The sequence below is a fragment of the Trachemys scripta genome, chromosome 15, assembly GCF_013100865.1.
Source record: "Trachemys scripta elegans isolate TJP31775 chromosome 15, CAS_Tse_1.0, whole genome shotgun sequence".
Classification (NCBI taxonomy): domain Eukaryota; kingdom Metazoa; phylum Chordata; order Testudines; family Emydidae; genus Trachemys; species Trachemys scripta.
In genome coordinates this window covers 16,525,984-16,543,656 of record NC_048312.1, presented here as the reverse complement: position 1 = coordinate 16,543,656, position 17,673 = coordinate 16,525,984, and the positions used below count along the sequence as shown (strand labels likewise).

Sequence of the window (17,673 nt, the reverse complement as noted above, 5' to 3'; positions counted from 1 at the left end):
CAGTTCATCTGCAAATTTGACACCATCAGATCAGGATTAAACAAAGACTGTGAATGGCTATCCAACTACAGAAACAGTTTCTCCTCCCTTGGTGTTCACACCTCAACTGCTAGCAGAGCACCTCACCCTCCCTGATTGAACTAACCTCGTTATCTCCACACTGATATATACCTGCCTGTGGGTCAGAACCTCACTTGCATCTGAAGAAGTGAGGTTCTGACCCACGAAAGCTTATGCTCCCAGTACTTCTGTTAGTCTCAAAGGTGCCACAGGACCCTCTGTTGCTTTTTACAGATTCAGACTAACACGGCTACCCCTCTGATACTTGGAATGCAGAACTTCAAGTAGATCAGAGCATTGGAGGTGCTAATAGAAAATTTATGACATGGATCAGTTTAATCTATTAACGATCAGTTTTTTGTCTGCAATCATTAGAGAATCTCAGACCCGTTCAGATAATCCTTTTATTCTCACCATAACTAATTTCTTCTTGCAAAACCATTAGAAAGTGAGGCACTGCTAAGGAAAAATTATGATGTCTGGATCCTACTCAAAGGACTTCCATCTCCAGTGGGACTGCAAATAAGTTCAGTAACGGGCCCTTTCAGAACACTTTTCATTACTTTCTGCATTCATGAAGTTACTCATGGGAATAGTTAGTGCAATTTAGAGACCGCAAGCCCAAGGAACGGAAATGAAGCAACTTTCTGAAGATATATTAATCAGTAGAAATCTGACAGAAGTACACTTCAGTGCACCAGAAGGTGCAATATGGAATCTTGATTAGTTTTGTTTGAACTATTAGACCTCACCATAACATTGAAAAATTTAACAGTGTATATACACTGTTTAATCTCCTATAGACTACTTACAAAAACCTCAAGGAAAAACATCAAAATGGAAGTCAGTCACTCTATACAGAATGTCAGTACCTTAGGCTGTGCTGAAGGCTCTTTCAGACCCTGTGTTCTAACACGCACTGTCCAGTTGTGGATGATTTAAGAAATGCAAATAATACCTAATCAAAGGTCTTTTTTACTGGGAACTGGTTCTTTAATGCTCAGCAGGCAAATTGTATCTAAAGCTAACACCTATGAATTACACTAAATGTGCATCTCTGACAGGTTCATAATATATATCCTACAGCTCCTCACTCACTGCAATCTGAAATCAAGTTAGTCAATATCTTCACCTGGGGTGTTTGCAGATAAACATGAATCAGAAGTCTTCTAGATTTAGCTTAAATCAATAAAAAAAGAGCTAACACTGATATTATGCATTCCCTCACCAGCTGGGAATAAAAGTCCACTTGTGCAAGAAGAGCGTCAAAGAACTGACTCATTTAGAAAACTTGTCATAAAAAAACCCCTCAAATGGGCAAATAAGGAAAGGACTCGACAAATGACCAGAATCAGGCCTTGTCTTCACTTACCGGAGGGTCCGGCGGCACGCAATCGATGTTCTGGGATCGATTTATCGCGTCTGGTTAAGACGCGATAAATCGATCCCGGAAGTGCTCACAGTCGGCGCCGGTACTCCAGCTCGCCGAGAGGAGTACGCGGCATCGACTGGGGGAGACTTCCTGCCGCGTCTGGACCACGGTAAGTTCGGACTAAGGTACTTCGAATTCAGCTACGTTATTAACGTAGCTGAATTTGCGTACCTTAGTCCGAAGTGGGGACTTAGTGGGGACCAGGCCTCAGTCTACTGATCCCAGCACACCTGATTAAAGCTGGATTTCTAGCACTTACGACTATGCTTGCAATAGCATATTTCCTTCTTGGGATATAACTCAGGAAATCACCATTCTTTAAGCACTGCCCCCACTAAGGGAAAGGTTAACATTTATAGCTATTATGTTCCATCTAACACAAATGACCAACCACTCACACAAATGCGACTGGAATGTCAGCACTTACAAGGCTCTAGTACAAGAAAACCTGTGGCAAAACGAGAGCCTCCCATATTGCCACATTGAGCTCCTAAGTGCACCTCTGCAAAAGAGATGCAGGATATTTGATTTCAAAGTCAGGGTAAATAAACCACTTTTTTAAACGTATGTTAAGATGCTACGAACCACAGAAGCACAATCCCTGCTCCCATCTTACCGCAAGCAGCCAGATGTGTTCTTGAAGACCGTGGTCCATTCAGCATCCCGAGGCTTAGAGTCCTCATTCGGCTCGCTCTCCCATCCGGAATGGGGGATAATCACCTCGTTTGTCAGTGTCTGAAGGCCATGGTTAATGATCACCATCTTCAGGGGCTCATAGGATGATAAGTTCCAAAGAGTGCCTTAGAGAGAAACAATGGTTATTAGCCAAGTTAGAGTAGTTTACGGGTGCTCCTCATGCAGACTAACATTTCCAAAAGATTAAATCATAAAATAATTCGAAGAGGAAATTACTCACCTGACAAGATTTCTGAGAATACAATGTAACCACATGGTTAGGACTCACTCAGCAGTTATCAAAACAGAAAGCTATACCACCTTTCTAAACGCAGTTATATTTAAAACAGGTAGATTGGCTGAAACTGCTGGGCCATATAATATACAGGAGACATACGATATGTGTTCATTAATCATCTACATAAAGTGTAAAGATTCAATATGATAGTATTCATTCTGAACAACGTGTTAATATCATTAAACTTGCAAATCTACTTCTGACAGAAAAACACCACCACCACCACCACCACCCCAGTGCAGAGGGCAGTGCAAGGCCAATGCAGCACATAAAACCTCAAAATAGGGCTTAAACTGCATTTAAAGGGCACATAGCCCTGGTGTCGACTCTCTACACAGAGTTGAATTTCACCCCAGACTTTTTGCATTCCATATTTACTTTCATATTATTTACTATGTCACAGGCACATACGGTGCAGTGAGGGCATTATTCCTAGGGGAGACTGAGCACCCACAACCCTCTTTGTCTCATCACCTCGCCTTGATTTTGAATCACAGCTGTAGAAAGAAGGCGAATACCAAATCAAAGCAGCAGAAGTCACAAATGTAGGTTTTACATGGTCAACAATGCAAAATATCTTAGGGCTAGTCTACAGTTAAGAGTTTTAACAATGTAACTATGTCAATTAGGGGTGTGATTTTTTGCCAACAGTTGTGCTGGTAAAAACTGCATTAGATGCTGTTACACTAATATATAGGTACCTATGCCAGTATAGCTTATTTCAGTTCCTGAACTAGAATAAGCTGCACCAGCATAAGCACTTTGACACTGGCAGAACAGCATCTACATTCCGGGGATGGGGGTGTTTCTGCTTGAACTGTGCCTGCACAGATAGAGTGGCAGAACTTTGTAGAGTAGACCAGCCCTTAAAAATCGTTCATGGAAACATTCAGCACTGTACAAAGCAAAACATTTACACACCAGTGATTTCAACTGAAAACAGAGTGATTCAAGAAACACATGGATTCTAGATTTACTTTTATTTTTTTAAATGGATAATAATTTAGACTTTGAAATCAGAGGGTGAAGTACATTTTTGTAGATATCAGCCTGTTTCTGCTAATAAAGGGAAGTAATATAGCCTTCACAAAGCTGACTAATTCACGAAAGGCAAACAAAAAACCTACTTCTGTTCGACTCATGCTTTCAGCTAATCACATCTCCAAACCAAAGGACAAGTTTTGCTAAAACTTTCCATATGCCAGACATTGCCATGAAAACTTATGCAGAAGTACAAATATCCTTCCAAATCTCAGTTTTACAAAGGCTATTCCTTACTGAGTTGGGATTAAAATGGAACATTCATTTAATAGATCCAGAATTTATTAATCCTACTTGGTAACATTTCAAAACTATAAATAAGCATATATGGGGAGAGAAAGGTACACAGCTTTCATCTCCACTGAAATGCATGAGAATGAAGGAGATTTTTGCAAGGATTGAATGGAAAAATGATAGAGACTTTCCTAAATATCCAGAGACACTTTCCTAATAATACGTACCATTAATATGCATCCAACATGCATCATTAGGTCTACACATTTTTACAAACTAACAACTTAAATTGCAGATATTTGTCTTTAAACTCTTCATGTTTAAAAAAATCAGAAGGAACAATAAATGGTCATGTCTGGACTTTTGTTTCAGTCACACATCAATCTCTTAAAGTTCACGGTTACAATGCCTGCAATTTTCCTCTCCCAAAACTCCTTTTAAAACTATCTACCAGATATTGACTCACTGGACCCAATTATGCCCAGGTATACTGGTGTTAATCAGGAGTAATGCCACTGAAGTCAGTGAGTTCTACCAGTGCAAAACTAGTGTATGTGAAAGGAGGACCAAGCCCGGTACACCGGTCTGTAAACAAACAGAAAAATAAAGTTGTAATACTGAATCCTCCCTGATGTAGGTTGGAATGAAAGCTTAATGCTCACGCTTTCATTGAAAAAAAAGAGAGATGGCAAATGTCTTTTGTCCTATTTTAATAGTGTGATATCCATATAGGATCATGTACATACTAGATTGGAAAGGGAATTTTATCTCCACTACCAGTAGTGAGTGGCAATTACAACCCAGGAGACTGACAACTAACAGAGTTTTAAGACTGACACTTTATGATGCCTCCAATTCAAAGTGGCATTTACAAAACCCAGGCATCTGTTTAGATGTAATTGAACACATTAATTATTAAACAAATCCAGTAGTAAACAAAAGAATTTACCTCAGATGTTATCACCCATCTTTCTTTACTGTAATCTCTTTCTGGGTACATACATTATTATTATTTACTTGGCATGCTTTACTTACTCAACATACACAGCACAATATAAGTTGTGTGTGCTTTTTGGAAATTATTTTATTTAGCATTTAAATAAGATAAGATAATATAAATGACAAAGGTAAATTAGCTTTCCATTGTTACCAATTTATATATTAAATAAACATATCCTCATTGTTACAGAATCTACTAAACACCCTGGGAGTTAAGAAAAAAAGGAAACAGGGGGAAAAAAAAAGCTCAATATCGCCACTCAATTCTGAAAAAACAAAACAAAAGCCAATACCAATTTTCTTCTACTTCAGCTTACACAGATACATTGTAAAGAAAGCAAAGCCAACTATGTAACCAATGTAAAATCTTTATAATCGGGCGATACAGAATTGTTTAATAAGTTGTCATTAGAATCATATCAAACCCTTTGATTTAACAAGTTATCCATTCTTTATTCACATGCTTTGCTGGACTGTGAGTAGTCCCACTGACTTCAATGGGACTACCAATGTGCTTATAGTATGACTGGGGGTTGAGGGGAAAAAACACTACGTAAAGGTCTGGAGAATGGGTGGTCTTGCCAAGCGGTCACAGCTGGGCTTAGGTCTGCCCACCAGGGATGGGAGTCACTGGGCAGAAGTTGGAGGAATCACAAGGCCAGGTCCTGTAAACAAGAGTCAGGCCAGGGTTGAAGACCAGAGATCAGAGGCAGTACAAGCCTAGAATTGGGAGGCAGGAGTTGGGGTCTAAGTCAGGCTGGAGTCAGAGACCAGAAATCAGGAGACAAGGTAAAGTCCCAGTGTTGCAGCAGGCCAAGGTCTGTGTGGTTGCCCAAACAACTTCCTGGGGTTAAGTAGGGGCACATGGCTAATCAGAGGGCTGCAGGGTACTGTCACTCTGGGTCTCGTGGGCAATACTTCCAACGCCTACTCTCCACAGTGCTCCCTGGCAGTGCCTCTATGTGACCTCCTGGTGGGACTACGGGAATATCAGCCACACCTGGCTCTGCCGACCTGGGTTCTAGTCCTCAGGTCCTTGCAAACTATTTCTGTGGGCACGTTTATTGCATAACTGTTTCTTATACTTTCCTCTGAAGCACCTGGTACTTGCAACTAGCAGAACCAGGACACCAGAGAGATGGATCACTGGTGTGATGCAGTAGGACCATTCCTATGGTTCCTATATTTCTACTCACCTATAGTAGTTCTTCACCTGAGCTAGTAAAACATCAATTAAAAAACATGTTGAGATTAAAAAAAAAAAAACTTTAATCAATCATTCTGAGTTTGGAAGGGGCCAATATACAAAAGCTTGGTAGGCCACAGACACATTCTGAATAAAGTATTAACAGCTTATACACTTCATGTTTGAGTGGTTTCATTGTTAGAGATTCACAAAACTTTCTTCCTCTGAAACAGGATGTTTCCTCTCTTCACCCGCCCCCGACAACTGACTATTCATTACATTACAAAGCTATTAGAGTAAATAATTTCATTTCTTTAGATTAGAGAAGAATCAACTAGGGAAATATTTTAAAAGTCTAAAAGAAATCTGAAATCTTCCTAATATTGGAATTAGGACAGGATGGTCCCAATTTAGCAATAAAATTCAACATAGAACAAAACTTATCAAAAAGTTTAACCCTCTTCTCAGACTTCAGACAAACCAGCAGTCCTAATATTAGAGGATTTTGCAAAATTCTCCAGTGCTTGGGTACCACCTTGAAGACATCTGTGTATAGATTTTAATAAGCCCTAGGTCTGTAAAACAAGGATATTACCTCCAAATTTCTTCTGTGTTGTCAGTTACTGGTAGCTAATTTCTGAACACACTAAATCCTACACGGATTCAAGAGAATCACATCTGAATTGCAGAGAATGGCCACAAAAAGAAAGTCCAGTCCAGCAAATATGTAATATGTGAACAACTTCACTCATACTAGTTGTCCCATTTAAACCAACAGTGGGACTACTCGCATGAGAAAAGGTACTCATGGGCACCTTCACCCATAGTTTCTAAAGAAAATGTCGCCTATAAACGCTAACTAGACCTTAAAAACAAATGCCCTCTTGGGCAGCCAAACAGCTGCTCCTTGTAGGGGCTGTAAGAGAACAACTTGACATCAAAGAGAACCTATTCCTATCCCCCCCATTTCCTCAGTCCCTTTTGGACTCAAGGATGCAACTACGGTTGTGAGGTTTTCAATTTCTCCCCCCACTGTACAGCCTTTTTTTATGCTCCAAAGGAGGCATCGCTGAACTATAAAGAGAGAGACAAAAGATACCCCATATTATACCAAAAATATGCAAGTAGGATCTTGTAATTTATTTCTTTTGAATATCTTAAAGACTCCAGTAGCTGACTATATGAGGGATACAGATCAAAATAATCCTTCTGTCAAACAGTACTCAGAGAGGGAAAACTTAGAAGATATGCAAAGAGTGGTCCAGGATAGGCAGAGCCTTAGTCAATCCCTATGCAACATTTGATGATGTGGGAAGGATTTAGATTCATGGCTGGCTATGTAGGGAAAATACCTCTTAAGAAGAGAGACAGATAATAAACAGAACAAAACTTTTTTTTTCAAAAATGTGCGAATCAAGAAGGGAATTACATCAGAACTTTACATCCCAGCAGCCCTCCTGTGTCTTGGGGAACCAAGCCCAGGAAGAGGAACTCATGGTGGCAGCCATAGCAACATGATTTTAACCCCCAACAACTAAATTCACTCTACTTTTTTTTTAAAAAAACTGTACGTTAACCCTGCGTGAGAACAAAGTGACAAAGATTACCACCACCGTAATTTGACCTCTGCCCTTAAAAATTATTCACTGCATTTATTAGCATAATTAACATGTTAGCTAATAAAGTTAATTTAAAAACTCCTGTCAATTTATCAATTCATTAAAATTACCCTAAAGATAAATCAAGTCATTAAAACAGTAACTGCAAGACAAATTCATCCATCAAGGTTTTCCATGTGCCTTTACTAAAGGCATTTGCCTTTTTGAGCATTGATCAGTGGCTGGCATATTTTAGGATTTAAATAAGAAGATATACTATTGCCTTGCAGAAGATAATCAATTTTTTCTCTCATTCTTAAGAGCTAGCTTGAATATACATGTAGGTTTCAGGCTACCCAAGGCATCAAGCATAGGCAGAAGCAACAAGGTTGTCTTTTTAAAGTAGTTTGGTTGATACAAATTGTAACAAAGAAAACAGAAGCTATAACTGTTTTTGTAAATCCTCACTTCACAGCATATAAAAGCAATTAAGCCCACAGTTCCAAATGCTGTGGGCCCCACCTTCTAGCAGCTGCCTATCATGGGCAGGTTTAAAGAAAGTGTGTCAAACACAGACATGCTAACGTCTTTTGAAATCCAAACAGAATCTTCTTTCCTTACGCTGCTTAGTTGCAGAATCCAGTGTTACTATTAAATTAAAACAAACCAAGAACCTGTTTACTCTTTCATCTATGCAGCACACTGAATCATTTATCATCTAAAATAAATTGCATATATTCGCTGGGTGCTCTTGATGTAAGTTGATCTTGTAGTCATCTGTCTGACATGTATTATATTATATATGCAGTCTTCCCCCCCGCTCTTTTAAATTGAGCTCTGGTGATGGGAGTTGTGCATCCCAAGCTGAAAGAGGTCAAGCACAAGTCCTGAAGATAAATTACTGCATCATGAAATATATATTCTTTTGACAGGTTTCCCAACAGAAAAAAGGAGTAAATTCACCTGTAATTAGAAAATATGCTGCTCATATTAGTGGACTTCCAAGAAGAGTTAGTGCCCGCTGAAATGAATTCTGGCTAACTGTTAGGCTTCTATCATACATTAATGAATGCCCACAAGAAATGGTTTCTGATTGGCTGCATCAAACAGCAAGTTTCTACATAGAACATTATTAGATCAAAAGATTTCTCCTTAGAACATTTAAGGTCAATCATTTTTCAATTAAACCCAATTTGCCAATACAGAGTGTCAGGAGAATAATGTTCTGCACCACTTAAAATATCATGCAGTGTCGTTAAACAACAAAATTACATTTCAATGAGCACACAAAGAATGAAAAATTCATTAAAGCTACTAACTTCTGACTGCTTGTCAAAAGAGTGTAATAGAATTTCTGTCTTGCATATCTGATGGGAACATTTGTTCCACACCAAACCTTATCGTTCAAGATAAAAACCTTTGCAGCTTTCCCAATCAGAGCAAATTTCTTGCTTTATCAGCTGAGCTCTCATTTCTGAAGTCAGAAAATGATCCATGGAAGGGGTAGCTTTGCACAGTCCCAAGAGGATAACTGCCGACTGATTCAAGGAAGAGCTCCACAGAGTAGCATTTCTGATTGCAGCTCAATTCATGGTGTAGCTGTGAAAGCCTTAATAAACTGAGATTTCTGCAGTACAATAGGTACAGGCTGTTTGTGCAACCCTATTTTTAAAAAAAAAGAGCTAGAAGATACAGCATGACTATATCTTTGGGGATTGATAGGTACTTCTTAAGTGCATAACATGCAGGGCCATCATGCTCTAACACCATTCTCAGATATACACAGAACTTCTGGTAAAAGAGCTATGATGTCAAGCAACAAGAGGCTTTCAGTTCGGAGGAGGGTGATACCACCAGACGGGAAAAGCTACACAGACTTACCTAGTCTAGCAGTAGTGATATATCAGAATACTGAAACCCGACTGTAGATTGCTGAGTGACACTATGAGTAATGCCTACCCAGCAACCTGCTCTCGTCCCAGCAGCGATTCTCACTGCCAAGGTCAACTGACTTAGGCTCGGACTGTGGGGCTAAAAAATAGCAGTGTAGATGTTCGGACTCAGGCTGGAGCCTGGGCTCTCAGACCCTCCCCACTTGCCAGAACTCAGAGTACAGGCACCAGCCCGAAACCAAAACAGCTACACTGCTATTTTTAGCCCCACAACACGAGCCCAACGCAGTTGACCTGAGCAGCGAGACTCACCACCACAGGTTGGTTGTGGGTTTTTTTGTGCCATGTAGATGCACCTAATGATTGTTTAAGCTGTGTCCTCTCAGTGTTAGTATCCTAGGATACATATTGATGCATACATCTAGACCGGGTTTTGGTTTTGGTTTTAGAAGAGCTTAAGAAAGTCAGGTGCCCAAATTGCAATGGGATTTGGGGGCATAACTCACTTAGACCCTTTGGAAATCTCAGCCCTATTTTAGACTACAACCACACCTAGAATGGCCAATTAATGGCTGGCCACAATTCAGATCTGAATAGCAATCATTATTACAATCAGTCTAGGTAACGTGTAACAACTGGTTTGAAGTTGCAGACTTTTAAAAGAAGCAATTAAGCTTATTCTTCTTTACTTCCATCTGAACCCGAACAAACTTCTGTATGGTGGCAAACATTCTCAAAGGTTTCGTTCCAGACAGAATAAAATGCATTCATGGCAAACAGATACTCTGATCCACTGCAGTGGGAAGGTATCCGGATACAAAAGTCAACTTATCATGAGAGCTCCAGAACTGTAACCAGTGTATGTAACACTGCATAGCATGCTGTCTTTTTGCAGTAGCATTGGCTGAATGCGCCTCTTGTGTTGTTTTAAAGACTTGACTCCTATTTCTCCCTGATCTCGTCCTTCGGAATTCTTTTTTTTGATGGGCAGTTCATTCTCTCAGATGAGTCTGAATATCAGCTGTGATTCCACCAGCCTCAGCCCACACAAATGTTGTTGGAACCCTGTTCCCTTCGGCATTACTGCTTGAATGTTTAACACCCCGTTCTGACACTATTGCTTTAAGAGCAGAATTAAACTCACCCCCGCATAGATGGAGATTAAAGAATCATCATCTGTTGCTGGACATCTGTTTAGGTTAATACCTTTAACATTCCTAGGGTTCCTCAGTAGAGAAAAAACAGCTTAAAATAGCAAGTAGGAACTATACCTACATAAGGACGCAGAGCAAAATTACTAATCTTACTGCTGAGGTAGGATCAAATGGCACATACTTACATTGTGAAATTAATTCATCAGTCGGGATTCAATGCAAACACCATTCAGAGGGAAAGGGGGCAAACTCCAGTTTGTTTTTGCCATCTCTGCGATGACTGATTATCACTTAACATTATAATGATGTTCCTCCAGAGTAAATTATAGACTAGCTTTTTCTTTTTTGAATCTGATGAAATACAAGTATTCCTTGGCAGAGCTCTGGAAATGAGTTTTGAACAAACCAGAACTGCAGAGAAATGCATTTTACTTATCCACAATTTAAAAAAAAAAAAAAAAAAAACCCAAAAACCCAAAAACCAGACAAAGTACAAAGTCAGCCATCCTGCTGAATCAAATACTTTAGCAAAAGGCTCCCCTTGCCTAGCTCTATGGAGAAGTGGAAGGGGAGGAGGGAAGCTAGTTAGTGGATTGCATGGTTAGGCCCAGTTTGCTGAATAAATAAAAATGCTCGAGGAAGGACAAACATCTCAGTACCAATATCCATCTCAACGGACGATGAGTGGTAAAAGCTGGCGAATTGCCACAAGTTCTGCAACGATTATAGCATTAAATGTATTATGCCACATTTACGATTGAATTTGCTTGGCCGTTCCCAATACAGATGACGGAGCTAAACATTTCAGTCACACAGACTGATTCTCACATGCTTAGAACTTTCTGAAAAACTATTTTTGGAGAAAATCCTCCATCTGGTCTCCATCTAATTGTCATTCCTCCTCCTCCCCCACCCGACTCTCCAAAGAGGGGAAAATCTATGTTCCTGCCTTTGAGTTATGGGAGGCTGAAGAAGACTACGTCTCCACAATGTAAAGAGTTGTGGACACACTTTCCCACCCTGAAACCTGGCATGTAATTCACTACTCATTTTGGAGTAGGTCCAAGGCGAAGTTCAAACAAAAGCTGGTTGAATAATAGAGTCACAAATAATTGGGAAGAAAAAAAAAAATCACTGCTAAGTATATACCAGCAGTTAAAAAAAAAAAAAAAAAACCACCAATCGTGCCTCCTTTTCTGATATTATAATGAACATTTCCCCCTCCCAAAACTGTCTCAGCAGCAGCCTCTGTGCCTATCAATCTGAACATTTTCCAGCCTTCAGCGCTAGCCACACAACCTCACCACATATTCACAGCATCTTGGTTTTTCCCCTGAACAGATAGGTGCATGCAGTTACACTATGACACACTTAATGCAGCAGCATCCAGTGGGGCTCATAACACCAGGTGCCTAAGGGCATGTCTTCACAGCATAAAACTTGAGTTTTGCCCATAACCCGACTCCCAGCTACACACACAAATCTCTACTTTGAGTTAAGTGGTGCTCTTAGGCCTCTTGATGCTGTAACTAGTAATGTAGTGGGGATGCAACTCACTCTGTGCTGTTAATCCAATCACTCTGTGGGCTGTCTACATTGGGGGGGGGGGAATCGATCCAAGATATGCAACTTCAGCTACGCGAATAGCATAGCTGAAGTCGAAGTATCTTGGATCGAATTACCTGGGGTCCAGACGGCGCGGGATCGACGGCCGCAGCTCCCCCGTCGACTGCGCTACCGCCGCTCGCTCTGGTGGAGTTCCGGAGTCGACGGTGAGCGCGTTCGGGGATTGATATATCGCGTCTTAAAGAGACGCGATATATCGATCCCAGATAAATCGATTGCTACCCGCTGATACGGCGGGTAGTGAAGATGTACCCTAGGTAACTCAAGTGTTGTTGCTCTCACTCCAGCTAGGCTTGCTGGAGTGAACGGACTTGATTTGTTACATATATGTAGCCCTCTTAGGGCTCGTCTTCCCTGTAACATCCTGGAGGGCCCAACGCACCCACAAACCTAGACTTCTATGGTGTGGCGTTCCCTAGTGTACTTTGAACTTTTAGTGCACAGCAGCGGGGTCCACACAGACAGTGCACAGCCTGCTGCAGTGCTGTAGATTTACACCCCCACATGCCGCACACTAACCCGTCTTATAGATATGCCCTTAGACAAATGACTGCAGCCAGTGGTTCATAACTCTTAGACAATCTTGCCACCTTCAAAAATTCTTGTTCCCGAAACCAATAAAGTCTTCCCCTGAAAAAATACAGACACTGACCTGTAATGAGCTCTCTGACTTCCATGTCGTTTGTCTTCCGCAATAACCTGATCAATGCCGGGATCCCATCGCAGTTCTTTATAGCCACCTTGTTCTCATTATCCTTCCCGTAAGAGATGTTTCTGAGAGCCCCACAAGCTTTGCGATGGACCTCTGGCTTTGGGTGATCTAGCAGACCCACCAAGATGGGAATCCCTTTCAGATGCCTCACATCCTTTTTTATTTTATCGTTCTCATAGCACAGGTGCTGCAAGTATGCTGCCGCGTTGGACTTGACTGGATCGATGGGGTGACTGAGCATGGCAATCACTTCAGGGAGGTCAGGGTCCCGCCACCTGGGGTCTTTGCGGATGCTGTCAATGGAGGGGGAACGCTTGCCCAGGCGTTCGATGCTGGCCATGCTCCCCCTCTCTGGCTGTGCTAATGGTGCTGCGTAGCCACCGTGAAGGTAAGGGATCCTCTCGTCAACCATCTCTGACTCAACAGGGTCATCGTAGCCCCTGCACAGAGAGGAACATTCCAAAATAAAAAAAAAGTGTTTTTAACATTCAGTGCTGCTAAGCCAGGATTAACATCTGGGTGATGATCAATCTTTTTAACCTCACATATGCATTAGTGGTAGGATATCTGCATTTTTCAAATAGTTTTTCTGGCCATACAAAAATTAAGCAACATTAAACATCACTCAACAATGATGAGACCATAGCATAGAATTTGTTTGGTGAGCAGTAAAATAATGACAGGAATTGTAAGTCAGCGACACTGCTTTCATTTAGGTCATTTACCAAAGCAATTATGATAGAACGGGGTTACATTTAGTGGGAAACACTAAACCTCATTAACGATGATCCTCTTATGATGAGCTAGAAATCTAATTAAAGGCATCCAGGATATGGACAGAAAGCACCTCTAAACTACTTGTAGTCCCTCCCCAAACACTGCACCAACAAACACTTTTAGCAAGTATAACAAGGTCCATTACATTTCCAATTCAGATCATGTGTTACTGGGGCCAAGACAAGCTCCCTCAGTTCATCAATGATCATTTGCAAAAGGTGGTCTAACACCCAAGTTTTGGAATCGGAGTTCATACCAAACAGATCTTCTGCAGAGTGGTCCAGGATTGGGGCACTCCACTGATAGTGAGGAGGTCAGGGTTTCCCAGCTTTGCCACTGAACTGCAATGTGACCTAGGACAAGTCACTTCACCCCTCTGTCACTTCCCTCCCGGACAGTGGCTAACCCTACATGCAAGCCCCCAGCTGCAGTCAGTCATCCTGTGCACTAGGAACAACTGTACTGATCTCTCTCTAACTAACAGTGCTGTAATTTATTGTATATCGTTTGTGAAATAAGGCCAGCCACAACCACCCAACATATTTTTGCCCTCCGTAGAAAAGCCCTGATTTTAAGAACAGTATATGATAGTAGTTGAAACTGACTTTTTAATGGCAATCGCTGTAATTCTATCCTACTTTGAAAAAGATCGTGTCTTGAGCAGCCGGTTGTGAAGTTTCTTCAATATATTTGTAAGGAGATGCATTTTCAGCTTAAGAACTTGTTATTGAAAGAGACAGATCTAGTTTATCCTTTTGTTCAAAATGACATTTGGGAGGGGGGCCTTACCTCACATCCTGTAGGCTCAGCATTTCACAAACTATCTACAGCCCAGGTAAAACACAGTAACCAGTGGGGCAATGGGTAAAACCCCACCAGTGCATAATGTACTGCACAGTAGTGGTGTGAAGGGGGGGGGGGGGAAATCAGCCACAGATGCTGGGGCCACCAATCCTGAAAACACATGAATATTCTTAACTTTATGTACACGAGTGAACCCACTGCCTTACAGAATGACTCATGTATAAAGTTACAAATGTGTACAAACATTTTCAAAAAGAACAGGAGTACTTGTGGCACCTTAGGGCTAGTCTACACTACCCGCCCAGATCGGCGGGTAGAAATCAATCTCTCGGGGATTGATTTATTGCGTCTCATCTAGACGAAGAAATCGATCCCCGAATCGACGCGTGTACTCCCACCTCGTCAGGAGGAGTAAGTGGCGTCAACGGGAGAGCCGCGGTGGTCGATTTGCTGCTGTCCTCACAGCAGGGTAAGTCGAATAGGATATGTCGAATTCAGCTACGCTATTCACGTAGCGGGTTTTGCATATCTTAAATCTCTCCCCCCCCCCCCCCCCCAGTGTAGACCTAGCCTTAGAGACTAATTTATTTGAGCATAAGCTTTCGTGGGCTACAGCCTACTTCATCGAATGGAACACACAGAAAGAAGATATTTATACATACAGAGAACATGAAAAGGTGGGAGTAGCCATACCAACTGTAAGAGGCCAATCAAATGAGATGAGCTATCATCAGCAGGAGAGAGAAAAAAAAACTCTGAGGTGATAATCAACATGACCCATAGAAGGTGTGAGGCTATTTTAACATGAGGAAATAGATTCAATTAGTATAATGACCCAACCATTCCCAGTCTCTGTTCAAACCTAAGTTAATTGTATCTAATTTGCATATTAATTCAAGTTCAGCAGTCTCTCTTTGGAGTCTGTTTTTGGAGTTTTTTTGTTGCAAAATTGCCACCTTCAGGTCTGTCACTGAGTGGTTAGAGAGACTGAAGTGTTCTCCCACCAGTTTTTGAATGTTATGATTCCTGATGTTAGATTTGTGTCCTTTTATTCTTTTGCGTAGAGACTGTCCAGTTTGGCCAATGTATATGGCAGAGGGCCATTGTTGGCACATGATGGCATATATCACGTTGGTAGATGTGCAGGTGAAAGAGTCCCTGATGGCATGGCTGATGTGATTAGGTCCTATGATGGGGTCACTTGAATAGATATATGGACAGAGTTGGCAACGGGGTTTGTTGTAAGGATAGGTTTCTGGGTTAGTGTTTATGTTGTATGGTGTGTGGTTGCTGGTGAGTATTTGCTTCAGGTTCGGGGGCTGTCTGTAAGCGAGGACTGGTCTGTCTCCCAAGATCTGAGAGAGTGAGGGATCATCCTTCAGCATAGGTTGTAGATCTTTGATGATGCACTGGAGAGGATTTAGTTGGGTGCTAAAGGTGATAGCTAGTGGTGTTCTGTTATTTTCTTTGTTGGGCCTGTCCTGTAGTAGGTGACTTCTGGGTACTCTTCTGGCTCTGTCAATCTGTTTTTTCACTTCAGCAGGTGGGCATTGTAGTTTTAAGAATGCTTGATAGAGATCTTGTAGGTGTTTGTCTCTGTCTAAGGGATTGGAGCAAATGCAGTTGTATCTCAGAGTTTGGCTGTAGACAATGGATCGTGTGGTGTGTCCTGGATGGAAGCTGGAGGCATGTAGGTAAGTATAGCGGTCAGTAGGTTTCCAGTATAGGGTGGTATTTATGTGACCATCGCTTATTAGCACAGTAGTGTCTAGGAAATGAACCACTTGTGTGGATTGGTCTAGGCTAAGGTTGATGGTGGGATGGAAATTGTTAAAATCATGGTGGAATTCCTTGAGGGATTCATTTCCATAGGTCCAGATGATGAAGATGTCATCAATGTAGCGCAAGTAGAGTAGGGGCATTAGAATAATGCTTCCTTAGCTCTCATCCCCTAAGTCAGCCATAAAAATGTTGGCATACTGTGGGGCCATGCGGGTACCCATAGCAGTGCCGCTGACTTGGAGGTATATATTGTCCCCAAATGTGAAATAGTTGTGGGTGAGGACAAAGTCACAAAGTTCAGCCACCAGGTTAGCCGTGATATTATCGGGGATACTGTTCCTGATGGCTTGTAGTCCATCTTTGTGTGGAATGTTGGTGTAGAGGGCTTCTACATCCATAGTGGCCAGGATGGTGTTTTCTGGAAGATCACCGATGGATCGTAGTTTCCTCAGGAAGTCAGTGGTGTCTCGAAGATAGCTAGGAGTGCTGGTAGCGTAGGGCCTGAGGAGAGAGTCCACATAGCCAGACAATCCTGCTGTTAGAGTGCCAATGCTTGAGATGACGGGGAGCCCAGGATTTCCAGGTTTATGGATCTTGGGTAGCAAATAGAATACCCCTGGTCGGGGTTCTAGGCATGTGTCTGTAAAGATCTGTTCCTGTGCTTTTTCAGGGAGTTTCTTGAGCAGATGGTGTAGTTTCTTTTGGTAATCATCAGTGGGATTAGAGGATAATGGCCTGTAGAATGTGGAGTTAGAGAGCTGCCTAGCAGTCTCTTGTTCATATTCCAACTTATTCATGACGACGACAGCACCTCCTTTGTCAGCCTTTTTGATTATGATGTCAGAGTTGTTCCTGAGGCTGTTGATGGCGTTGTGTTCAGCATCAGGGCCTTGTTTATTAAAGTTTCAATCAAAAGACTCACACATAGTAAACTCAGTTTATCTGCCTCTGAAGGATGAAGGGCCGAGTTAGTCCTACAAGGATCTGAACCTGTGTTCCAAGGAATCTAACTGTTTTAAATCAGATGCTAAAGATCACTAAGCCATCCACACAGCTATGGTGTACAATGGGGTTTATTCTACCCCTCTTCCAATTAAAGCAGTTTTTGTTTCTGCTACAATAAAGGAACTTCTTAGAAGTTAATTATATTACTTCTTTCATTGCTCAGTAAACCTGACAGATGGGATGACTATCAATAGAAATTAAGGTTACTATTTAGCAAAGCCACACAGAATCCAAGACAACACAGCCTTTCCCACACACTCTGTGTGTGTGTGTGTGTACGTACACGTACTGCAATTTTAATTTTAAAAACAGTCATGAAATTGCAAGTACAGCTTCTTTGCTTTATTTAAACAGTGGAAGCCTTTGCCAGCTGCCATTGTTCTGGGCAGATTGGTACT

The 17,673-nt window shown here is 41.5% G+C and overlaps 1 protein-coding gene across 7 annotated transcripts in view; it reads right to left on the bottom strand.

The window, feature by feature from the left end:
- ARVCF (ARVCF delta catenin family member) overlaps positions 1-17,673 on the bottom strand; it is a 428,382-nt gene that overhangs the window by 84,825 nt on the left and 325,884 nt on the right. For all 7 annotated transcript variants that reach the window (XM_034791689.1, XM_034791684.1, XM_034791683.1 and 4 more), the window contains 2 exons: positions 12,848-13,347; positions 2,109-2,292 (listed from right to left, as the gene is read on the bottom strand). In XM_034791689.1, the coding sequence (XP_034647580.1) occupies positions 2,109-2,292; positions 12,848-13,347 (684 nt within the window). The remainder of the gene's footprint in view (positions 1-2,108; positions 2,293-12,847; positions 13,348-17,673) is intronic.